Source organism: Vipera ursinii (assembly GCF_947247035.1).
Source record: "Vipera ursinii genome assembly, chromosome: 2".
NCBI classification, from domain to species: Eukaryota; Metazoa; Chordata; class Lepidosauria; order Squamata; family Viperidae; genus Vipera; species Vipera ursinii.
This window is the reverse complement of record NC_139513.1, coordinates 277,380,213-277,401,207: the sequence shown is the minus strand read 5'-3', so window position 1 is coordinate 277,401,207 and position 20,995 is coordinate 277,380,213. Positions and strand designations below refer to the sequence as shown.

At 43.8% G+C, this 20,995-nt stretch overlaps 1 protein-coding gene across 1 annotated transcript in view; it reads right to left on the bottom strand.

Moving 5' to 3' along the window:
- The window catches only part of ADAMTS12 (ADAM metallopeptidase with thrombospondin type 1 motif 12), a 174,143-nt gene that overhangs the window by 40,142 nt on the left and 113,006 nt on the right, over nucleotides 1–20,995 (bottom strand). The window contains exons 13-15 of the mRNA XM_083353126.1: nucleotides 20,527–20,660; nucleotides 18,690–18,810; nucleotides 7,017–7,261 (exon numbers count right to left, since the gene is read on the bottom strand). Coding sequence (XP_083209252.1) covers nucleotides 7,017–7,261; nucleotides 18,690–18,810; nucleotides 20,527–20,660 — 500 coding nt within the window. The remainder of the gene's footprint in view (nucleotides 1–7,016; nucleotides 7,262–18,689; nucleotides 18,811–20,526; nucleotides 20,661–20,995) is intronic.

Sequence of the window (20,995 nt, the reverse complement as noted above, 5' to 3'; positions counted from 1 at the left end):
TAGATATATAGGGGTTCCTGCAGAATATACTAAAAATGCCAAGGTGGTGGCCATAACACTGTGACTGAAGCTCCAGCTATTTTTAATGCACATCATTTCAGTATCATTGTCATGGCTACCACCTTGACTAGTGTAGATGTAAACTGCTAACAAATTCTTTTCCCAACTGTGGATTATGCCTAGAGTTCCTCCTATCTCCTTTCCAGCCTTGAAACAAGGTGGAATGACAGTTTTCTGGATGTCTTTTCTTCCATTTATTTTTGCCTCCCAGATCTGCTAGCTATAATATTTTGATGTCTTTAGTCAAAAAAGTGGGAAACCTACGATCCTTTCCATAAGGCCCTGGGAATGATAATCTAATTAAATCTGCAAGACAAATGCTCTACAGCTGTAAATAATAACACCAAAATCTTCTTCTTGTTGTTGTTGCTGTTTTCCAAATAAGAAAAAAAGGTGACCAATAAATACATCTAGGGCAAACACAGTTGCATGACGGAATCAAAACTTTGGCTCTGATGTTAAATTAGGGAAGAGTGGCAGACTGGGGGTAATCTAACCAGAAATTGACCAGGATTGTTTTCTAGAAGACCTTCTCAGCCCAAATGTCTAGTCAAGGGGTGGAAAATTATGGCCCTTTTACAACCTGTGTGTTGTGTCCATAGTTATGGGAGGGTTTCCCTTCGGCGGGAAAACCTAGTGCAATCATTGGCTGTTACTTCCCGGCGGGAGATTCTGAGCTGGGGATTGGTTATGTTTGAATGGAACCTAGTATATAAGGTAGGGCTCAACGGCTGCTAGCCAGTTGACCCCTGTGAGTTCGAATAAACGTTCATTGTTCTACCTCGCTGTCTCCACTCGTCATTCCGGACGTAACAGTGGCGACGAAGGTGGGATCTGACGGCAGAACAGCGAAGGAGCCGCGGAAAGCCGACAGAGCGAAAAGCGGGAAATTTGAATCACAGTCAACCGAGCAACAAGCGAACTGAGCCTACAGGATGGCGCAAGTCGGTTCTCTGAAGGAGTTTGACCCTAATTACCCTGAAGACTGGGAAGAATATGTCGGTCAAGTCAAGGGGTACATGCTGGTCAACGGGATCACGGAGGACAGGAAGAAGGCGGCGGCTCTCCTAACCATCAGCGGCACTCCGGTTTACCGGGTGGCCGTCGGCCTGTGCCAACCCCTGCCGGTCTCCAGTGTATCGTACGCCGACCTGTTGGCCAAGCTAAGGGTCCATTTCACCCCGAAAAGGTCGGAACTGTTCTGGTGGAGGATATTCGAGAAGCGGAACCAACGGCCAGGCGAATCTATCCAACAGTTTGTGGCGGCAGTCAGAGAAGCAGCCCTGCGCTGTAAATACGACAACCTCAAAATTTGCATTAGGGACCGAGTGGTTTTGGGGCTGCGAGACGAACACTTGCAAAACCGGATTATCTCCAAGCCCACAGGCAACCTCCAAGAAGTCTTAGACGAGCTACTCACGTACGAGTCTACAGGCAGACGCGACCCCCCCCCTACAACAGCATGGCTGCCTCAGCCGAAGTAAACCTGGAGAGCCATGTGGACGGTGGGGAGGCGGACTACCAGTGGGAAGCCAATATTGCCGAGATTTCCCGAAGGTTCGGGAAGATGGCGCCGAGACCACCACGCACCGACGGACCCGACCAGAGCAGAAGACAGCAAACCCCTGCGTTCCAACGACCCCAGAGGGACAACCCAACCAGACCTCGCGACCCAGAAACGAGGTGCGGAAGCTGCGGCGGAAATCACCTATGATCAACGTGCAGATTCAGAAATGCCAAATGCTGAGGGTGTGGAAAAACGGGCCACATCCAGGCCATCTGCCGAAGCCGACCGCGCGACAACCGTCTCCACGAGCTCGACGCTTGGGCCTCAGGTGAGGTAACCCCCGAACGGAGTGGTGGAGAGATCCCTAGGCCTAAGGCACGCACTTCCAACCTGGGGGCAGGGGTGGGGGTCAATCACGTGGGAACCCCTAGACTAAATCACACCCCTAGAATTAATCACATTTTGAGGCCTAAATTAAGAATAGAAGTCCAACTGCAAGGCATCCCTTGCAAGATGGAAGTGGACTCCGGGGCCTCAGTATCTATAATTTCAAGGGACACCCTTAGGTACATAGAAAACAGAAGTGGCCATAGAATTCCCCTTAAACCCACTAAACTACAATTAGCCGACTTCCAGAAAACACCTATAGAATTAGTGGGAGAGGCTACTATTAAGGTTAAATACAAAGGGTTTAGTGGATTATTAACTGTTCTAGTCACTGAGGGCCAGAGAACTAGCCTTGTAGGCCTTAATTGGTTCTCGGCCCTGGGCATCTGGGTTGGGGGAATTAACACCATACAAAGTAAAACCCTAAAATCTGTCTGCGACAACTTCGCAGACGTATTCGACGGGTCGTTAGGGAGGTACAAGGGACCCCCCATTAACTTTAATCAGGCCCATTAGGCTTAAGGCCCGGAGGGTGCCTTTCGCCCTTAAACAGAAAATCGAGGCCGAACTAGATAAGCTAGTAGGCCAGGGCGTTTTAGAACCCGTAGAAGGGGGCCTGTGGGAGACACCGATCGTCACACCCCTGAAACCGAACGGGGATGTGAGGATCTGTGCCGACTATAAGGCCACCCTGAACCTCGCCATGAAAAAACACGCTTACCCGGTCCCGACGGTGAAGCAGGTCCTCGTGACGATCCAGGACGGCGCCATTTTCGCCAAGCTTGACTTGGCGCAGGCGTATTTGCAACTTACTGTGTCTAAGGAAGCCGCTGAGGCTCAAACGATAGTTACCCACAAGGGGGCGTTCCGCGTTCACAGACTTCAGTTCGGGATAGCTGCAGCTCCAGGCATCTTCCAGGAGGTGATGGAGAGGACCTTGAAGGGCATTCCAGGTGTATGCCCTTACTTCGACGATGTCCTCATCACTGGAAAAACTGAGGACATCCTAGCAGAGAGGCTAGAACAGGTATTGGGGAAGTTTAGAGAGGCAGGGTTGAAATTAAAAAAGGATAAGTGCTGCATAGGGGTAAAATCAACAGAATTCCTAGGGTTTAGAATTGATGCACTAGGCATTCACCCTACAGAAGGAAAAATTAGGGCAATTAAACTAGCTCCAGAACCCAAGAACAAGGCGGAATTACAAGCCTTCCTAGGCTTACCGGTAATTAATTTTTATCACACATTCCTGCCTCACAAAGCAGCTATTGCTGAACCCCTCCATAGACTTTTAAACAGGAAGACCCCCTGGCGGTGGCAGAAAAAACACAGGACTAGTTTTCAAACACTAAAGGACATATTGTCCAGCAATTCTACAGTCACTCACTTTATAGAAAACAAACCCATATTCTTAGCATGTGATGCTTCTCCTTATGGAGTGGGAGCAGTCATAAGCCACATGGATGAGCAGGGTCAACAGAGGCCTATAGCATATTATTCCAGGACCTTAACAAAGGCGGAACGGAACTATGCACAGATTGACCGGGAAGCATTGGCCATCGTGGCAGGCGTAAAAAAGTTCCACGATTACCTGTATGGTAGGGACTTTACCATTTACACTGACCATAAACCCCTGCTAGGGTTATTCACTACCGATAGACAGACACCACAAATCATGTCACCGAGGATGCTCAGATGGTCAATTTTCCTTTCTGCATACACATTCTCAATTAAACACAGGCCGGGCAAAGAGATGGGGCACGCTGATGCCCTCAGCAGGTTACCTCTAGAGGACACTGGCACAGACCCCACACCGGTGGGACAAATCATGTCCCTACAAGAACTCTCTGAGTGCCCTCTGACTGCCAGGGACGTTGCAGCAGCTACCAGAAAAGACCCCATACTCAGCAGAATAGCAGCGTGGGTACAAGGGGGGTGGCCTAGCAAAAACCCTGACCCTAAGTTCACAGCATACTTTAGAAGGAAGGACGAATTGTCATCACACTTAGGTTGTATCTTGTGGGGAAACAGGGTTGTTATCCCAGAGAGTCATAGGAACACAGTGATTGGGGAATTACACGAAGGGCACCCTGGAATTGTGTGTATGAAAGCTCTAGCTAGAAGCCACTTATGGTGGCCAGGGTTAGACACAGCCATTGAGGGCAAAGTAGCTGGGTGCTATCAGTGTCAGCGATCCAAACCAGAGCAAGCACACACAACGGTCCACAAGTGGGAAGAGGCCAGAAACCCGTGGTCTAGAATCCATATTGACTTCGCTGGCCCATTCCAGGGCCTCACATTCCTAGTAGTAGTGGATAGCTACTCCCGGTGGTTGGAGGTCGTGCCTGTTAAGTCCATGACATCAGCCAAAACCATACAGGTCTTACAGGGACTCTTTGCCACTCATGGGTTACCTGACGTAATTGTTTCTGACAATGGGCCCCAATTCACATCTAATGAATTTCAGGACTTCCTCAAGGCCAATTGGATTAGGCACGCGACATCAGCACCCTTCCACCCCTCTTCCAACGGATTGGCAGAACGAAACATCAGAACAACCAAGGACGCCCTCAGACGAATCATCCACGGCGACTGGCATCAGAGACTGGTTCAGTTCCTTTTGGCCCAACACACTACACCGTGCGCGGCCACAGGGAAGAGCCCTGCTGAAATGAGGTGGGGCAGGCGGTTGATAACAAAATTGGACAGACTACACCCCGACAGGCTACCTTCAGAACACGACCCGGTTACCCTGACCCGGTCTCTGAACATTGGGGACATGGTGTGGGCTAGAAATTACGGACAAGGGGACAAATGGGCACAAGGGGTAGTAATTGACAAAACCGGACCCTTATCTTATTTAATTGAGGGGGAAGGGAATCAGCTGATTAGGAGACACATCGATCAGCTAAGGAAAAGGGCCCCTGAATGCGTACAGGCCAACAAGGAGAGGGAAAACACTACAGCCGACACTGCTTTTTCCCCAGCCAGGGTTAACACAGCACCAGGGGGTAAAGGGAGGGGAATACAATTCAGGTCAATAGAAGCAAACCCCCAGAATTGTAATGCAGAAATAGAAATAGCTCCCCCTGACAGCCCACCAGGGTCATCCAGTCAGTCCAATGAACCCCAACAACAGCAACCACAACAACAGCCCAATAGGGAAATACCACCAGAGCCATCAACACACACAACAGGGTCAGAGGCGGTAGTCAATGGCGGAACTGAAGACACCTCAGCAGTTAGTATGGCCAGCAGATACCGTCAGGGAGCATAAACCTCCTAGCTATCTGAAGGACTATGTCAAATAGTAAATTTCATCCAGGGGGGAAGGGGTGTTGTGTCCATAGTTATGGGAGGGTTTCCCTTCGGCGGGAAAACCTAGTGCAATCATTGGCTGTTACTTCCCGGCGGGAGATTCTGAGCTGGGGATTGGTTATGTTTGAATGGAACCTAGTATATAAGGTAGGGCTCAACGGCTGCTAGCCAGTTGACCCCTGTGAGTTCGAATAAACGTTCATTGTTCTACCTCGCTGTCTCCACTCGTCATTCCGGACGTAACACTGTGGACTTCAGTTCCCAAGCTGGCTCAGGAACTATGGGAGTTGAAGTCAACAGGTTGTAAAGAGGCCATAGTTGCCCACCCCTGGTCTTGTCTAAGGGGTAGTTTAGGTATTCTGGGTGGACAGTGTTTGCAAAGTCCCTAAGGAAGAGAGAGCGTGATACACCTTAGTGGGAACCATTGGGAGACACCATCTATAGCTATATTTCTCAACCTTGGCATGGACTCCAGCTCTCTGAACACCCCAGCCAGCATGCTGGAGTCCACACATGTTAAAGTTGCCAGACACTGAAAATGATGACTTGGAGAGAGAAGCCTCAAGAACTGAAAAAGTGAAACCTAATGGGCTGGCTATTAGATAGAGGGGGAAAAGCACATAGAAACAAAATGTGGAGTCAGAACTTTCCATTTAACTGGAGATTACACCCAATTCACAGTAAGTTCATTCTGAGAAATGAATTTGATGTATTACCAGATGTATCAATGTGATCATTTATTAATGCATTGGACAACATAATAATAATAATAATAATAATAATAATAATAATAATAATAATAATAATAATAATAATAATAATAATAATAATAATGTTGGAAGGGACCTTGGAGGTCATCTAGTCCAACCCCCTGCTCAGGCAGGAAACCCTATACCATTTCAGAAAAGTGGCTGGCCAGTCTCTTCTTAAAAACTTCCAGTGTTGGAGCATTCACCGCTTCTGGAGGCAGGTTGTTCCACTGGTTAATTGTTCTAACTGTCAGGAAGTTTCTCCTTAGTTCTAAGTTACTTCTCAATTTGATTAGTTTCCATCTGTTGCTTCTTGTCCTGCCTTCAGGTGCTTTGGAGAATAGCTTGACTCCCTCTTCTTTGGGGCAACCCCTGAGATATTGGAACACTGCTATCATGTCACCCCTCACCCTACTAATCCCTTAACAAAAGAGAGAAAGACATAGTGGAGATAATGCAAGCAATTCACTGAAATGTAGCTCTAGACAGGGAATTCAGAAAATATGAAAAACTAACAGAAGAGGTGGCTGGGCCAGGAATAATTTCTACAACATTTTATCGCTGGTCCATATATTCTGTTCCTTTCTATAGGAGGACCATGTGCAGAAAAGAACAGGGTTTTTTTCCTACATCTTTTAAGATTTAAACAGTAGAATATATCACAAGATAAACAAACTCTAAATACTGCCAACTTTTGGGATAGTCCATAACAATTTTTTCTAGGCAGAAACTATACAGATACAGTTTCTCCAAAGCATACTTCCTATTGGCTGTTACAGAGCACATTTTTTTATTTCAATTTATACATATTATACATATTGTGCATATATATTATTCTAAAAGTTCTTATTAAAAAACTGATACCTATCACATTAGCTGCAGTAGATCACATTGGATCCAGGTCACAAGCTGTTACTTGCAGCAGCAAAAGCAAATATTCCTTTTCTGCACTATGTTCACAGTCCACATCATACCCATCACCTGACATTCTGACATACCTGCAGCCACAAGGATTCATTTGTGGGTCCAGAAGCAGTGAGGTTTTCCAAATCTCCTTTTCTTCCATACTTAAATATTGTTCCTGCCACTTCGTAATCTCCATTCCACTGAATAATAAAGCCTCCATTTAGATAGTACTTCTGAGGGTCTTCACTGCGCAGAGCAAGGAAATTGCCTGCCTCTGACACTTCAACCACTTTGATGTGCCTTGCACCTTTGGGAATCAGGCCAATGTCAACATAACCTACATAAGGAAGACAAAATGGATTTGAAAACATCTCCAGGTGTTCTTGAAGCCCAGCTGACATCATCCAATGGTCCAAGATGTTGGGACTTGTAAGGTCCAAAGGACAATAAATAGCCTACCTGTGGCTTAGAACACAGGTGGACAGTATTGACCTCTAGCACTTTTAGACCTATCTAGCACCCCAGGAGGTTTTTTTTAAAATATTAAAATATTTATTTTATTACGGAAATTTAATTTAAGCATCTCTTAACATCTTCTTTGTAATGGATATACATCTGTATGTAGATTTTTGGCTCAGAAATTTCTGATACATACATTAAAGGTCTTTAAATCTTACCTTACAGATAGTCTTCCATTTGTTGAACAACCATTTGAAGTTACAACAGCACTGAAAAAAGTGATTTACTTGCAGTCCTCACACTTATGACCATCACAGCATCCCTGCAGTCATGGGATCAAAATTCAGACACCTGACAACTTTTATGAAAGTTGCAGTGTCCTGGGATCATGTGAACACTATTGTTGACCTTCCCAGTGGGCTTCTGACAAGCAAGGTGAATGAAGAAAGTTGGATTTGCTTAAAGACTGCAGCGAAATGCTTAACAACCATGGCCAAAAATGTCATAAAATTGATCACGGCTCACTTAACAACTGGATTGCTTAGTGAAGTCCCAACTGTGGTCCTAAGCAGAGGATTACTGGAACAGAGTGTTATAGAACAATACTGGATATATTTCATTTCAAAACAGCTGTAAACCCACAGATAAAATGTAATGGCGAGAATGACAAACTGAAACTATAGCCTTTCTCTTCCCTTTTCCATAAGCACTAAACAAAAGTCTTACATAACCTTGGAAAAGTTAAACGGTGGTGTTCAGCTATGGATTTGTATTCTCCATGCTCTTTCGCCAAAAATGCTTTGTAGCAAAGCTTTCTGCTTCCCTGGTTTTCTCAAGGAGAAATTGATAGCTTTCATCACACAGAAAAGAAACAATAGCTGAAAATATGGATCATTTTCCCAGTTGTACAACGAATTTCAGCTGGCATTCTGGATAGAGCTGCAATTCCTATTCATATCAAATAAAGACCAGCCTATTTAATGGGGTTTGCAAAAATATAAAGAAAGGTTTGACAATGCTTACAAAGACATCTCTCTTGGGTGGGATAATGGGTATTGAATCCGTAATACATATCCTATGTTTAATTGTGCAGCCCCTAATATATAACAAACTAATTACTCTTAATACTTACTTCTTGGATGGGGTGACGTCATTAATCTCATTTAATATCACAGGCAAGTTTAGGGACTTGATGCCAAATTTAATACAGGTAGTCCTCAACTTAGAAACACAACAGAGTCCAAAATTTCTGTTGATAAGTGAAGCAGTTGTTAAGTGAGTTTTGCCCCATTTTATACCTTTCTTGCCACAGTTGTTAAATGAATCACTGCAGCTGTTAAGTTAGTAACACGGTTGTTAAGTGAATCTGGCCTCCCCATTGATTTTTCTTGTCAGAAGGTGACAAAAGGTGATTGCATGACCCCAGGACACTTCAATTGTTATAAATATATGCCAATTGCCAAACATCCAAAATTTGATCGTGTGACTATGGTCATAAGTGTGAAAAACGATGGTAAGTCATTTTTGTCAATACTGTTGTAACTTCAAATCAGAATCCAGTTGCACAAAGAAATGTTTAAGCCTAGTTTGTCTACTAGAGGCTGGGGAATTATTGTATTAAATGCCGAACTGAGGTCAACAAACAACAAACGCACATGAGTATTTTTTCCCTCTAAGTGCCCCAAGCTCAGATGGAGAATGGAATAGCATCCTCCATAGAGCAATTTGGTCGGTAAGCAAACTGAAGCAGGTCAAATGCTTGCGGGATGCTAGATACAATAATGTCCTTTGTCAGCCTCTCAAAGCATTTCATAATGATAGATGTCAGTGCAACCAGACGGTAATCATTGAGACCCATAATTGTGGACTTTTTTGGCACTGGCAAAATAATGGCCGTCTTAAAACATGATGGGACCACTGTCTGCTGCAATAAGAGATTGAAAATATCTTTAAGAATACAAGCCATTAGATGTAGTTAACTATTTTTATGGCTAATCTGAACTGATATTGCAATAAAGCATGTAACAGACATCAAGCACTTCACTCAAAAGCCCGAAGAATATCCTTATTATATTTTAATTCTAATGAAATGTGATGACAAATAAATCATTGCTCTACAGCTATCTATCATCTATCTATCTATCTATCTATCTATCTATCTATCTATCTATCTATCTATCTATCTATCTATCTGGTTTATATACCGCCCTACTCCCGAAGGACTCAGGGCAGTTTACAAGGCAAAATTTAAAAACAATACAATATAAAATTAAAATAAAATTAAATTAAGTCTAGCCCCAAAAAATTAAAATCACAATTTAAAAACATTAAAACCCCTCAGTCCAGACCAGATAGCTCAAAGAGCCAGGTTTTTAGGTCCTGGAGAAATGAACGAAGGTCAGGGGCAGTCCAGAGTTCCGTTGGCAGTTGATTCCATAGGGCAGGTGCGCCCACAGAGAATGCCCTCGCCCTGGGGATCGCCCATCGGCAATCCTTGACCGGTGGTACCCTGAGGAGGCCCTCCCTGTGGGTGTTGTGATTCAGGGTCAGCCTGTGCGTTCGGCAGTTGGGTCGGACGACTCAGAAAAGGAGGAGGGGGGTGTTGAAGACCTTGCTGAGGGGGTTGAAGATCTTGCTGATGAGAGCCCTCAGCCAGGCCCCTCCCACTTGGTCACCACGGAGACCCAGCTGTGTGAGCCTGACAGCGTGGATGAAGATGACCCACAGCTGGCCCTGTTCAAGGACGCCCGACGCAGGAGGCAGTCAATTAGGAGTAAACAGAGGAAGGCAATGGGGCTTCTCGGAAGGAGGCAGAGAGAAGCCACGCCCTGAACTCTATATAAGGGGAATGTGTGGGGAGGGCTGGTTTGCTGAAGGCAACCGCTTGGATAGTTCGTGTTTCTTAAAGCTCCTGTTTCTTGGTTTGTGTCTTGTTTGTTTTTGTAGCTATAAATTTGGCAGGCGTAATTCCAGCCTCTTGCCGTTTGTAAAGGGGTTGTCCCTGCCTTTTCTGCAGGGCCGGTAGCAGGCTGGTACAGAACAGTGGGAGCGCACAGGACGATGGGAAATTGACGCTGGCAGCAGGTGCTCCCTCAGATAATCTGGGCCCATGCCATTTAGGGCTTTATCTACAACTTTCCACTAAAGCATTTACATAATCCTGCCAGACCATAATAAAATATACATGCATTTGCCTTCCCAAGCTAGTCCTGGTCAAGCATAGCAAATTACTTCAGTGAAATTTGTTTTGTTGTGTCACCCAGATTTCACAACATTTTGGCAGGGAAGGCAATAAGGTTACAAAAATGGGTTGAAGCCAAAATCTGAAATCTACTGAGACTTACTAGCAACCAAACATGTCTAAGTCTGCAGCTCAGTGTACCAGCAAATTATGATAGATGTAAAATATTTTCAACCAAAGACTCCATTTCTATGCTGTAATGAAATGGAATAATAATAATCTGCTTTACAGGCTATGCAGAAATTGAGACAAACCCTTTAGCCAATGAGATATCCAGATGTAGATAAACATGTAATTGTCTCCTACCTAAATGAAACCATTTTTTTGTTAAAAAATGAAGAAAAATATGTTAATTTCCAAACCTTTACTTCAAGAATCTAAAAGATTCTACCCTGCCAGTTATATCGAGGACAGTTCCCTTAAAGAAGAAAAGTTATTGCAACAGTTTGCTTCCCTTGTATATGAACTATGAAATGCCCTTTTAAATATGTCAACTATTGTTTTCATGTACCATCTCAATATTTTAGAAAGCTCTGTTGTTTGGTAAACATGATCAGAAGGTAATAAGAAATATTAAATGTTTTTCTGGGGCTTCCTGGATGGGCTGTGAACTGTACCAAACAAAGTTGCTTGAGCAGAAGAAGCCTCAGTGCCAAGAAAACAGAGAATCAGATTCTGCCACCATTTTACAATCTCCCACCATTTGCATATTTTTAGTAAGGGTTTTTTCGTGTGGCTGACAAATTGGAGAATTTGGTTTGTGAAGGTTTAACATCCGAGGAGATCTTCTTGCCTTGAATGACTTGAGGGAGAAAATATTAAATCTGCTCCCATGAAACTGTCATTAGGATTTAAGCTAAAAGAGGGTAACACTGTTTGGTTATCCTTGAGCAAGGCTTGGAAGAGAGACCTCCATGAAGTTCCAAGGCTTAGGCCAGAGGTCACCAATCTTTCTTGGTTGGCGGACTGGAGGGAAGTGGAGGGGGAATTTACACACGTGTGCACACACATGGCCCCGTGAGCATGTGTGTGGCACAAATGAGGCGGGACTAGCACTTGCGTGATACTTGCTAGCCCTATCCCATTTTTGTGCAGCACAGCGCTCCATTTCCACACCCTGCAGCACCCATTTTTTCACCCTGTAGCATGGCAGTAGCAACCCATTTTCAAGCCCCAAGGTGGGCAGCATCTGGTTTTCACAGCCCGAGGCATGGCAGCATCCCATTTCGAACCCTGCAGCATGGTGGTGGCCCATTTTTATGTCCTGAGGTGCAGCGGCAGCTTGTTTTTGTGCCCTGTAGCCATGGCACTAGAGCAGTGGTGGCGAACCTATGGCATGCGTGCCAGAGGGAGCACTTGGAGCCCTTTCTGTGGGCATGCGCACCTTGCTCTTTGGCTACATTTTCACAGGAAAAAGCCATTTTTCAAGCCCCTTCCTAGCCAAAACAAGCCTGTGGAGCGAGCACGCTGTTTTCAGCTTTGAATTATATCAAATCTGACACCAGAAACTGACTAACAGATGACCTGAGTGCTGCATGTGTTGCTCTCAAACTTACAAAGTATAAGCCAAGGTTAGACAAATTATCAGCATGCATACAACAGCAAAAATCACGTTAATTGTTCAAAAGCATGCCAAAGGCAAACTTTTACCTTTCAGTAAAAAGTTGTTTGCATCATTGAAAGCTTTGTTATTGTGTTTTTCTTTTAAGACAAAAGATGTTAATTGTTGCTGTGTTGGCACTTTGCAATAAATAAGTGGGTTTTGGCTTGCAGTTTGGGCACTCAGTCTCTAAAAGTTTCGCAATCACTGCACTAGATCAAGTGGCAGGCCTGTCCTGCAGCCCAATAGCCAGTATGCCACAGCCCAGTACTGGGCCTTGGCCCACAGGTTGGGGAACACTGGCTTAGGCTAAACTGAGAAGAAAAACAGTGGAAAGACACTGGCAAATCACACTGGAATCTTGTGAGTAAACTATATGCAGTTAGTCCTCAACATATGCCCACAATTGAGCCCTAATTTCTGCTGATAGGTGAAACATTTGTTAAATGAGTTTTGCTCCATTTTATGACTTTTCTTGCCACTGCAGTTGGTAAATTAGTAACATGATTATTAAGTGAAACAGGTTGACTTTGCTTGTCAGAAGGTCCCAAAAGGGATGAATTAGTTGCTGACCCCTGCACACTGCAACCATCATAAATATAAGTCAGTTGCCAAGCGTCTGAATTTTGAACATGTGACCATGGGGATGCTGTGATGGTCATAAGTGTGAATAACAGTCATAACTCACTTTTTTCAATGATGTTATAACTTTGAACAGTCAAATCAATGAACTGTTGTAAATCAAGGACTACCTTTATAGAATGTGTTATTCCTTCAGTGGGGCTCATTTTGATCAGATCTGCTGTTTCTCACAAACACACGGAATGTGTGTTTATGTGTGCAGATATGCACCGCTTCAGCTGACCTTTGATCTCTGTCTCTCCTTGCTTCCCTCCCTCCCTCCTTCACACAAATCTTCACTTGTTTGGGGATCCTCTGAAGTCTAGGTAGTAATTAAGTCTGACGGTGAAGGAAGATAATTGACCATTTCATCTTCCTTTAAAAAAATAAAAAATAAACCAAAAATCTAATTGTAATAGACCAGCAAAGGGAAACTGACAAACCTTCATCAAGAGACAAAAGAATTAATGGCACAGAGACCCTCCAGTTCAAAAAGCTAGTAATTATGGCCCATTTTTCCTCTTGGAAGATAAATCCTAAGCATAAATTCGGGGCAGTAGTAAAGCTTTGCTTAATGTAGTGCACTTCATTTAATGTGATAAGATTTGGATGCTGCAATTTTATTCATACTTGTCTGAATGCATTTCTTTGACTATTTGGACTAGGCATTCAAAAATAGTGGTCTTTCAAGATAAGCCGTTTATTTTGCAATTACTGTGCTTAATTCACCAAATAGTACAGGGTCAAACAGTACGGCCCTTTGCTCTAATTCTTTCCACGTCTTCCACCATGTGTTCCACCCTTTTTCTAGCTATAGAAAATCCACATAGTGGAGGAGGAAGATGAAAAGACAAAATAACTATAAAATGCCTTTGGATCCATAGTGTTAGGAATCTACCATTAAAAACATTGCTTTATATTTTTCAACTTTTCATTTCCTCTGCTTCCTTTTAGAAAGTCAAAATAATATACCAAGAGAGAAGGGCCTTACTTAGTACCCTTTAATTAGTCCAAATAAAAAGAATGCTTATCCATTGTTTGTGACTTTTTCTAATGAGACAACTCAGCTAATATGTCCATTCTAGCTAGTATTCATCTCAGCATGATACAAAGACTTTCTTCTTCGCATATAACTTAGAATAAAAGTCAACAAAGGTTTCCTTAATAAGATTCTGTTGATACACTACCTTACCCTTGGGGTGGGTTGGGAAGAGGGGAGGGGGTTGGGAGGGGTTTTGTTTTGTTAAAGATAAAATGTACTGAAAAACTTTTCAATAAAAAAAAGACTTTCTTCTTCGATACTTACAAAATAAAACTGGAAACGAAGCATGTGTTTGCACTAATCCAAACATCTTTATCTTTATCTTCAACAGGAAACATCTTTCTTCAAACAAAGTTTCTTGCAGGGGATGAAACTTCCAATGGAGCAGAAGATGGTAACCTAGCTTTTCTGGGTGTAAATTTCCTGACATTCTTATGGCGCTCCAAAATTAAGTTGATTTTTTTTCAGTATTAAGCTACATACCAAACTATATAATCCAGGACATTGCAGGGACACACAGGGGCAGAAAAAGTGGCCAACCCCTGTACTGAGGGGTCCTTGATATTCTTAAAACTTGGTTGATTTCTTGCAGATGTTTCATTATCCAAACTAAGTAACACCATCAGTGCTAGTGTGCAAGAAAGCAACCAAGCTCAGAGAACACCAAGCACCCCTCATTTCAACCTTGAGATACAAATATTCTCCTTTATTGGAACCGCTGCACTGCAAAGTAGTCTTTGGATCCATGAATTTATATAGAATGTACAGTACAGGTAGTCCTCGACTTATGTCTGCAACTGAGACTAGACTCTTCATTGCTAAGCAAGGTGGTTACTAAGTGAGTCATATCCAATTTTACAATCATTTTTGCGATGGTTGTTAAACAAATCGCTGCAATTGTTAAGTGAATATGGTTTCCCCCATTGGTTGTCAGAAGCTGTCTGGGAAGGTTGCAAAAGGTGATCTCATTACCCCAGATCGCTGTAAGTGTCTTGTTGCTGAGCCAACAAGATGGTTCCGCCCTAGGCGCCTTATGGACCCTGAGCGGTTCCAAACGGCGCTTGGGCCCCCACCTGCCTCCTTTGCTCACAGCTCGGTCGATGCCCTGGTGGAAGCCTGGGAAAGGGCAGCCACAGAGGCACTCGACCAAGTTGTACCCATGCGGCCTTTGACCCGACGCAGATCCCAACGGGCCCCATGGTTCTCCATGGAGCTCCGTGAGATGAAGCGTCGGAGACGGGGCCTAGAGAGCTGTTGGAGGTCCAGCCGATCCGAATCCGACCGGTTACGACTAAGGTCGTTTACGAGAACTTATCTCGCAGCATTGAGGGTGGCTAGGTCTAACCACTTTGCCACCCTCATTGCGTCCGGAGATAATCGCCCGGCCGCCCTGTTTAGGGTGACTCGCTCTCTCCTTAATCAGGAGGTGAGGGAGGAACCCTTGCAGGGTCGAGCCGAGGAGTTTAGTCGATTTCTGTCGGACAAAATCGCTTGGATCCGGACCGGTTTGGACTCCGACTGGGCAGAGTCTGACGAAGAGGATACGGGCGGTCTTGTCGATTTAATCTGGGAAGAGTTCGATCCTGTGACCCCTGAAGCAGTGGACAAGATCATGGGGAAGCTGAGCTCCACCACGTGTTTGTTGGACCCGTGCCCCTCCTGGCTGACTTATGCAGCCCGGGATGGGACACGAGGCTAGCTCCAGGCAGTGATTACTGCTTCTTTGGGTCAGGGTAGTTTTCCCGCCGCCTTGAAGGAGGCGGTGGTGAGACCCCTCCTCAAGAAGCCTGCCTTGGACCCAACAACTATCGTCCGGTCTCCAACCTTCGCTTTTTGGCGAAGGTTGTTGAGAGCGTGGTGGCGCATCAGCTCCCTTTGTTCTTGGAGGAAGCTGACTACCTAGACCCGTACCAATCGGGTTTCAGGCCCGGGTACAGCATGGAGACGGCATTGGTCGCGCTGGTGAATGATCTCTGGCGGGCTCGGGACAGGGGTTGTTCCTCTGTCCTAGTCCTTTTAGACTTCTCAGCGGCTTTTGATACCATCGACCATGGTATCCTGCTGCGACGTCTCAGGGGGTTAGGAGTGGGAGGCACAGTTCTCCAGTGGTTCTCCTCTTACCTCCTGGGACGTTCGCAGTCGGTGTTAGCAGGGGGGCAGAGATCGACCCTGAGACCTCTCATTTGTGGAGTTCCTCAGGGATCGGTTCTCTCGCCTCTCCTGTTCAACATCTATATGAAGCCGCTGGGTGAGATCATTCGTGGTTTTGGAGTTGGGTATCACCAATATGCTGATGATACCCAGCTTTTTATTTCGACCCCAAACCACCCCAGTGATGCCCTCGACGTGATGTCCCGTTGCCTGGAGGCGGTCCGGGTCTGGATGGGGAGGAACAGGCTTCGACTCAACCCTGACAAGACTGAGTGGCTGTTCGTGCCGGCATCCCGGGAAATTCCGATTATTCCATCATTGGCCATGGGGGGTGAGCTATTACCCCCCGTAGATAGGGCCCGCAACTTGGGGGTCCTTCTAGACTCACAGCTCTCTTTGGAAGAGCATATTGGAGCTGTGACTAGGGGGGCCTTTGCCCAGGTTCGCCTGGTGCGCCAGTTGCGGCCCTATCTAGACCGGAATGCCTTGCGCACAGTCACTCATGCGCTCGTGACCTCTCGTCTAGACTACTGTAATGCTCTCTACATGGGGCTGCCCTTGAGGTCCACCCGGAGACTCCAGCTGGTGCAGAATGCAGCCGCGCGAGTCGTCTTGGGAGTTTCCCGATACTCCCATGTTACACCTCTGCTCCGCGAGCTGCATTGGCTACCGGTTGCTCTCCGGGTGAGGTTCAAGGTGTTAGTTATGACGTACAAAGCCCTTCATGGCATGGGTCCGGATTACCTACGGCAACACCTGCGACCGGCGTCAACTTCCCTCTGTCCAGTGCGCTCCCACAGAGAGGGCCTCCTCAGGGTGCCGCCGATCAAAGAATGCCGATTGGTGACCCCCAGGGGGAGAGCGTTCTCTGTGGGCGCACCAGACCTCTGGAACCGCTTACCGGTTGAGCTCCGGACGGCCCCCGACCTTCGCTCCTTCCGGCGCGATCTTAAAACATTCTTTTTCGAACAAGCTGGCCTGGTCTGATGGGATGGGGTTGGGTTTTTAAAATTAGTTTTTAACTTAATATGTATTGATTTTATGGGCATGATGTTTAATGGTTTTTTAATGGTTTTTTAATTTTTGTATTTGATTTTTATTGTGTATTGCCCTGTTCACTGCCCTGAGTCCTTCGGGAGAAGGGCGGTATAGAAATCAAATTATTAAATTAAAATTAAATTAAATAAATAACTCACCTTGTCTACCTTACAAAGTTTACCTTTGTAATTGGGAAAAAACCTTCAATTTTTAGTGTATCTAAAAGACTAGGATTTTGTTCAAGGTAAGCTAATACTATTAATGTTACCATGCACTGTGTGGCTTTAAATTACAAGAAAGCATTTTATTAATCTTTTGGGACATTTACCACTAGCATACCCATTTATTTTAATGAGTGAAAATGTCAGCTTTCTATGTGGAATGAAATTGGCCCAATATAACAAAATTTGGTTGCTTGTAAAAGATTGAATTATTTTTAAGAAGTTGTTAAACAAGGTGGAAAAATTTACATTTGAATATGGATATTGACTTGAAACAAATTAAAATTGAAACTTTGTTAGTGAACAGATTACTTTTAATTTACCTTTAAGTTAAATCCAACTTAATAAATAGATCTGATTAAACCTCATACTGTAGGTCTTAAATGGACTCCAGAAGATGGTAGAGGACAGGAAGGCCTGGAGGAATGTTGTCCATGGGGTCGCGATGGGTCGGACACGACTTCAGAACTAACAACAACAACTGTAGGTCTACCTTTACCTCTGGCCACTACATAATTAATGTATATTATTAATAGTAATACCTCCAAATCACAAGACATTGGCTTTATTCATATTCCTCCCCTCTGCAGTTTGAATATAGAGTATAAAAGACTAAAAAGAGATTTTCGTAGACATCCCAGCCTTTGAACTACTCAAGGAACTGAAACAGCAAAGTTTCACTGTTGGGCAAGCTTCCATGCCAACCGCCTTTCTTTCCTCTCACTTTACCTCTTTTTAACCTCACATTCCACCTTCTGTAAGGGAAGGCAAAAGGCTCGCTCAACCTCTCGTGAAAGATGGCCTCCATGTTTATGTGCCTCCCACTGCCACCATTGGCTTCCATACCACATGGTCCGACCCAGCCAATCAAGCCACGCTCTGGCTGTGGTGCTCTGGCACCTCATGGCTCCTCCTAGAGGAGGCAGACAGCGCCGGAGGGGACCCCACTTGCACCGTACCACCAGCGGGACATTTTCAAAAACAAACGAGGATAGGAAGGGAAACAATAGGAAAAGAACACAACTCTGGAAATTCCATCGAAAAAAGGTGCCGGAACTCTGTTCCTGTGTGTTCTTTGACAAAAAAAGCCCTGGCTGTAAGTCACTTTTTTCAGTGTGGTTGTAACTTCGAACATTCACTAAACAAATGGTTGTAAGTCAAGGACTCCCTGTAATTGAATTTTTTTTTTAGAACATCCAGAGATACGGTTTTCATAAAGAATATGAGTACCTGATTGAAAAATGGGGAGAAAAACAAAAAAAAATAATATTTTCCTACCTTCCCTCTGTCTGTTTTCAAGATTTACTCTTCTTGGACTGGTTGTTCATACTTTTCTACAGAATATTTGAAATGGGCAAAGTAAATTGAGAGTGTGACGGAAGCTTTCTTTACCTAATCCTTCACTCTGATTGAATGTTATCTTCACTGTCTGGCAAGAAGATCCATCTCCTAAGCAAACTCCACACTGATCTTCAGTGGCATTGGAATTAATTTCATAATCACAGCCAACAGTCTAAAAGAAAAAGAGCCTTTTTCAGAATGTTACCAGCATGTGTCAGGATTGATACATGTATTTTTTTTCCTTTAAAATATAAATTACCAGTACATATAAATCAAAAACAACTTTACTCTTAACTTTACATCCTATTTATACAGAAAGGTCATAAACGTAAGTCCCAAAGGTGCTTTTTCAAAAAACAACTGAACATTTGGAAAATCACCTTTGGGACAATCATGTCCTGGATGACTGAGACATTTGTGTCAATTACTAGATTATTCAGATGCCAAGTCATTATTTCAAACCAAATAACAGTTATGGGCTAACCGTTAACCAGAAGAGAATGCCTTTTATTCTCAGTAGGCATTACCAATGTTACAACATGAATTCATACAAAATAAAGTTATGATTAACTTATAAACTGCCTTCCAGATTTATGTTTCTGTAGCTTCATTAAGAGGTCTGAAACTCTTACTCTGTTTGACAGTCACCATCTAAAATAATGAGTGTATTATTATTAGAACTAAACAGAATTTCTCACAGCTAGCATAAAATATTTTGCAAATTTCAGCAGACATGGGTAACATTTGATGGGTAGAGAGCTTCAAATCAACCTTCCAATTATTTGGGGGGGCATTAAAAACTTATCAAGGAAAATGGGACATCATGAAGTGGAGAAGGCAATTAACAATCTGCTCCACTTTAGGGTTTTCTGCAATTTATTGATGCGAAAGAAAACCCCCATCCCCATACTTAAAATCATCCAATCTCCCAAATGTAATTAAATCTACCTCCACTGAACAACTAATTTGAAACGATTTTGAGAATCAGAATATCAGCTAGAAATCTCTGATTATGTCATCTGGACCAATTGCTATGAAATCTATTTTCCATAATGAGTTTCAAAGAAAGTGGAGGAGGATGAAGTGATGACCTACTTAAAAAGCTATTGAGACATCTTCTCATCATGATTATGGAGATATTAATATCAGCCTTATGTGCCACATTATTGTTACTAAATATTTCATGGTCTCAATTCCCATTTTTTTCAAATTTTTCAATCCTCCTACCAATGATAAATTCATTGGCATAGCAGTAGCTATCTTTGGCACTCTCTAAATTAGTTGCTGAGCTGTCTCCATTGGAAACCACAGTATGCATATTAGCATATTGTAGGATTAAGCACTGTGATCATATGAAGCACGTTATCTTGCCAATGGCTTTGGTTTCTGATCCTTTCTCCAGCCAAATACAACGTTACAGTCCCAGCATTAGAACACCTTATATTCCAATGATCCTCAGCTTTTGCCTGATCTTGTGATCCTGGCCACCCAATCCTATTCTTATACTGTTTTCCATTTTTGAAGCAGAAATGTGTGAGTTTGGGCAGCTTATTTAGGAAGAGCCAAGAAGCTGAAATGGGCAACTTCCAATCTCCAGAGTTTGCTGAATCTTGACAGTAAAATTGCGAAACTTCAATGATATCTCTCTCCCCCACCCGTGTTGAAATAAAAAAAGACATTGAAATAAAGAAAAGCACCCATACCACCACCCCAATCATATTGCCTTATCAATCACTTCCCAAATAATAACTTGGCCATCAAAACATTGTCCACCACAGACATACAAACTGGCACCAGTGTATAAAGCTGTAATCTGCCTGGTCCATATTTGCAAGTCTGCAAATCTGAAGTCCCATGAATGTTCCAGAGAAGGAAACATACCCAATACCTTACACATGCCATTAATGCAGACGTCTCTGTAGCGGTTTCCTTCAAAACAAGGTGTACCATCAATTACAGCATCTAACATCTTATCTGAAAAATGGTGGTTTGTAGGGCGGCATTGCAGCTCACAGGGACTAACTGGGAGAAATCCCAAATATTAAATCAATAAAGCATATTTTAAAGCCGCATTGTAAGGCTCTAATAGTATCATCTTTCATTCAAGACTAAAGATTCAAAGCTTTTTTGTACAAATTAGTATTTCATTGACTCAGCCAACTAATGTCAGTTGGATCTATGCTCCAATCTTCCTGCAGTTCCTAACATAGGCTCTTAAATTGGTACAGAAAAATTGGTGTAATGGTATTGCAGGAGATGACCAGGCTGAGCCCGAAAGAGGAGTCAAACACAAATGCATCATCAGCCTGGTGTCCCTTCATGCCCACAAAAGATCTAAGTGCAGCCCATCTCGAATT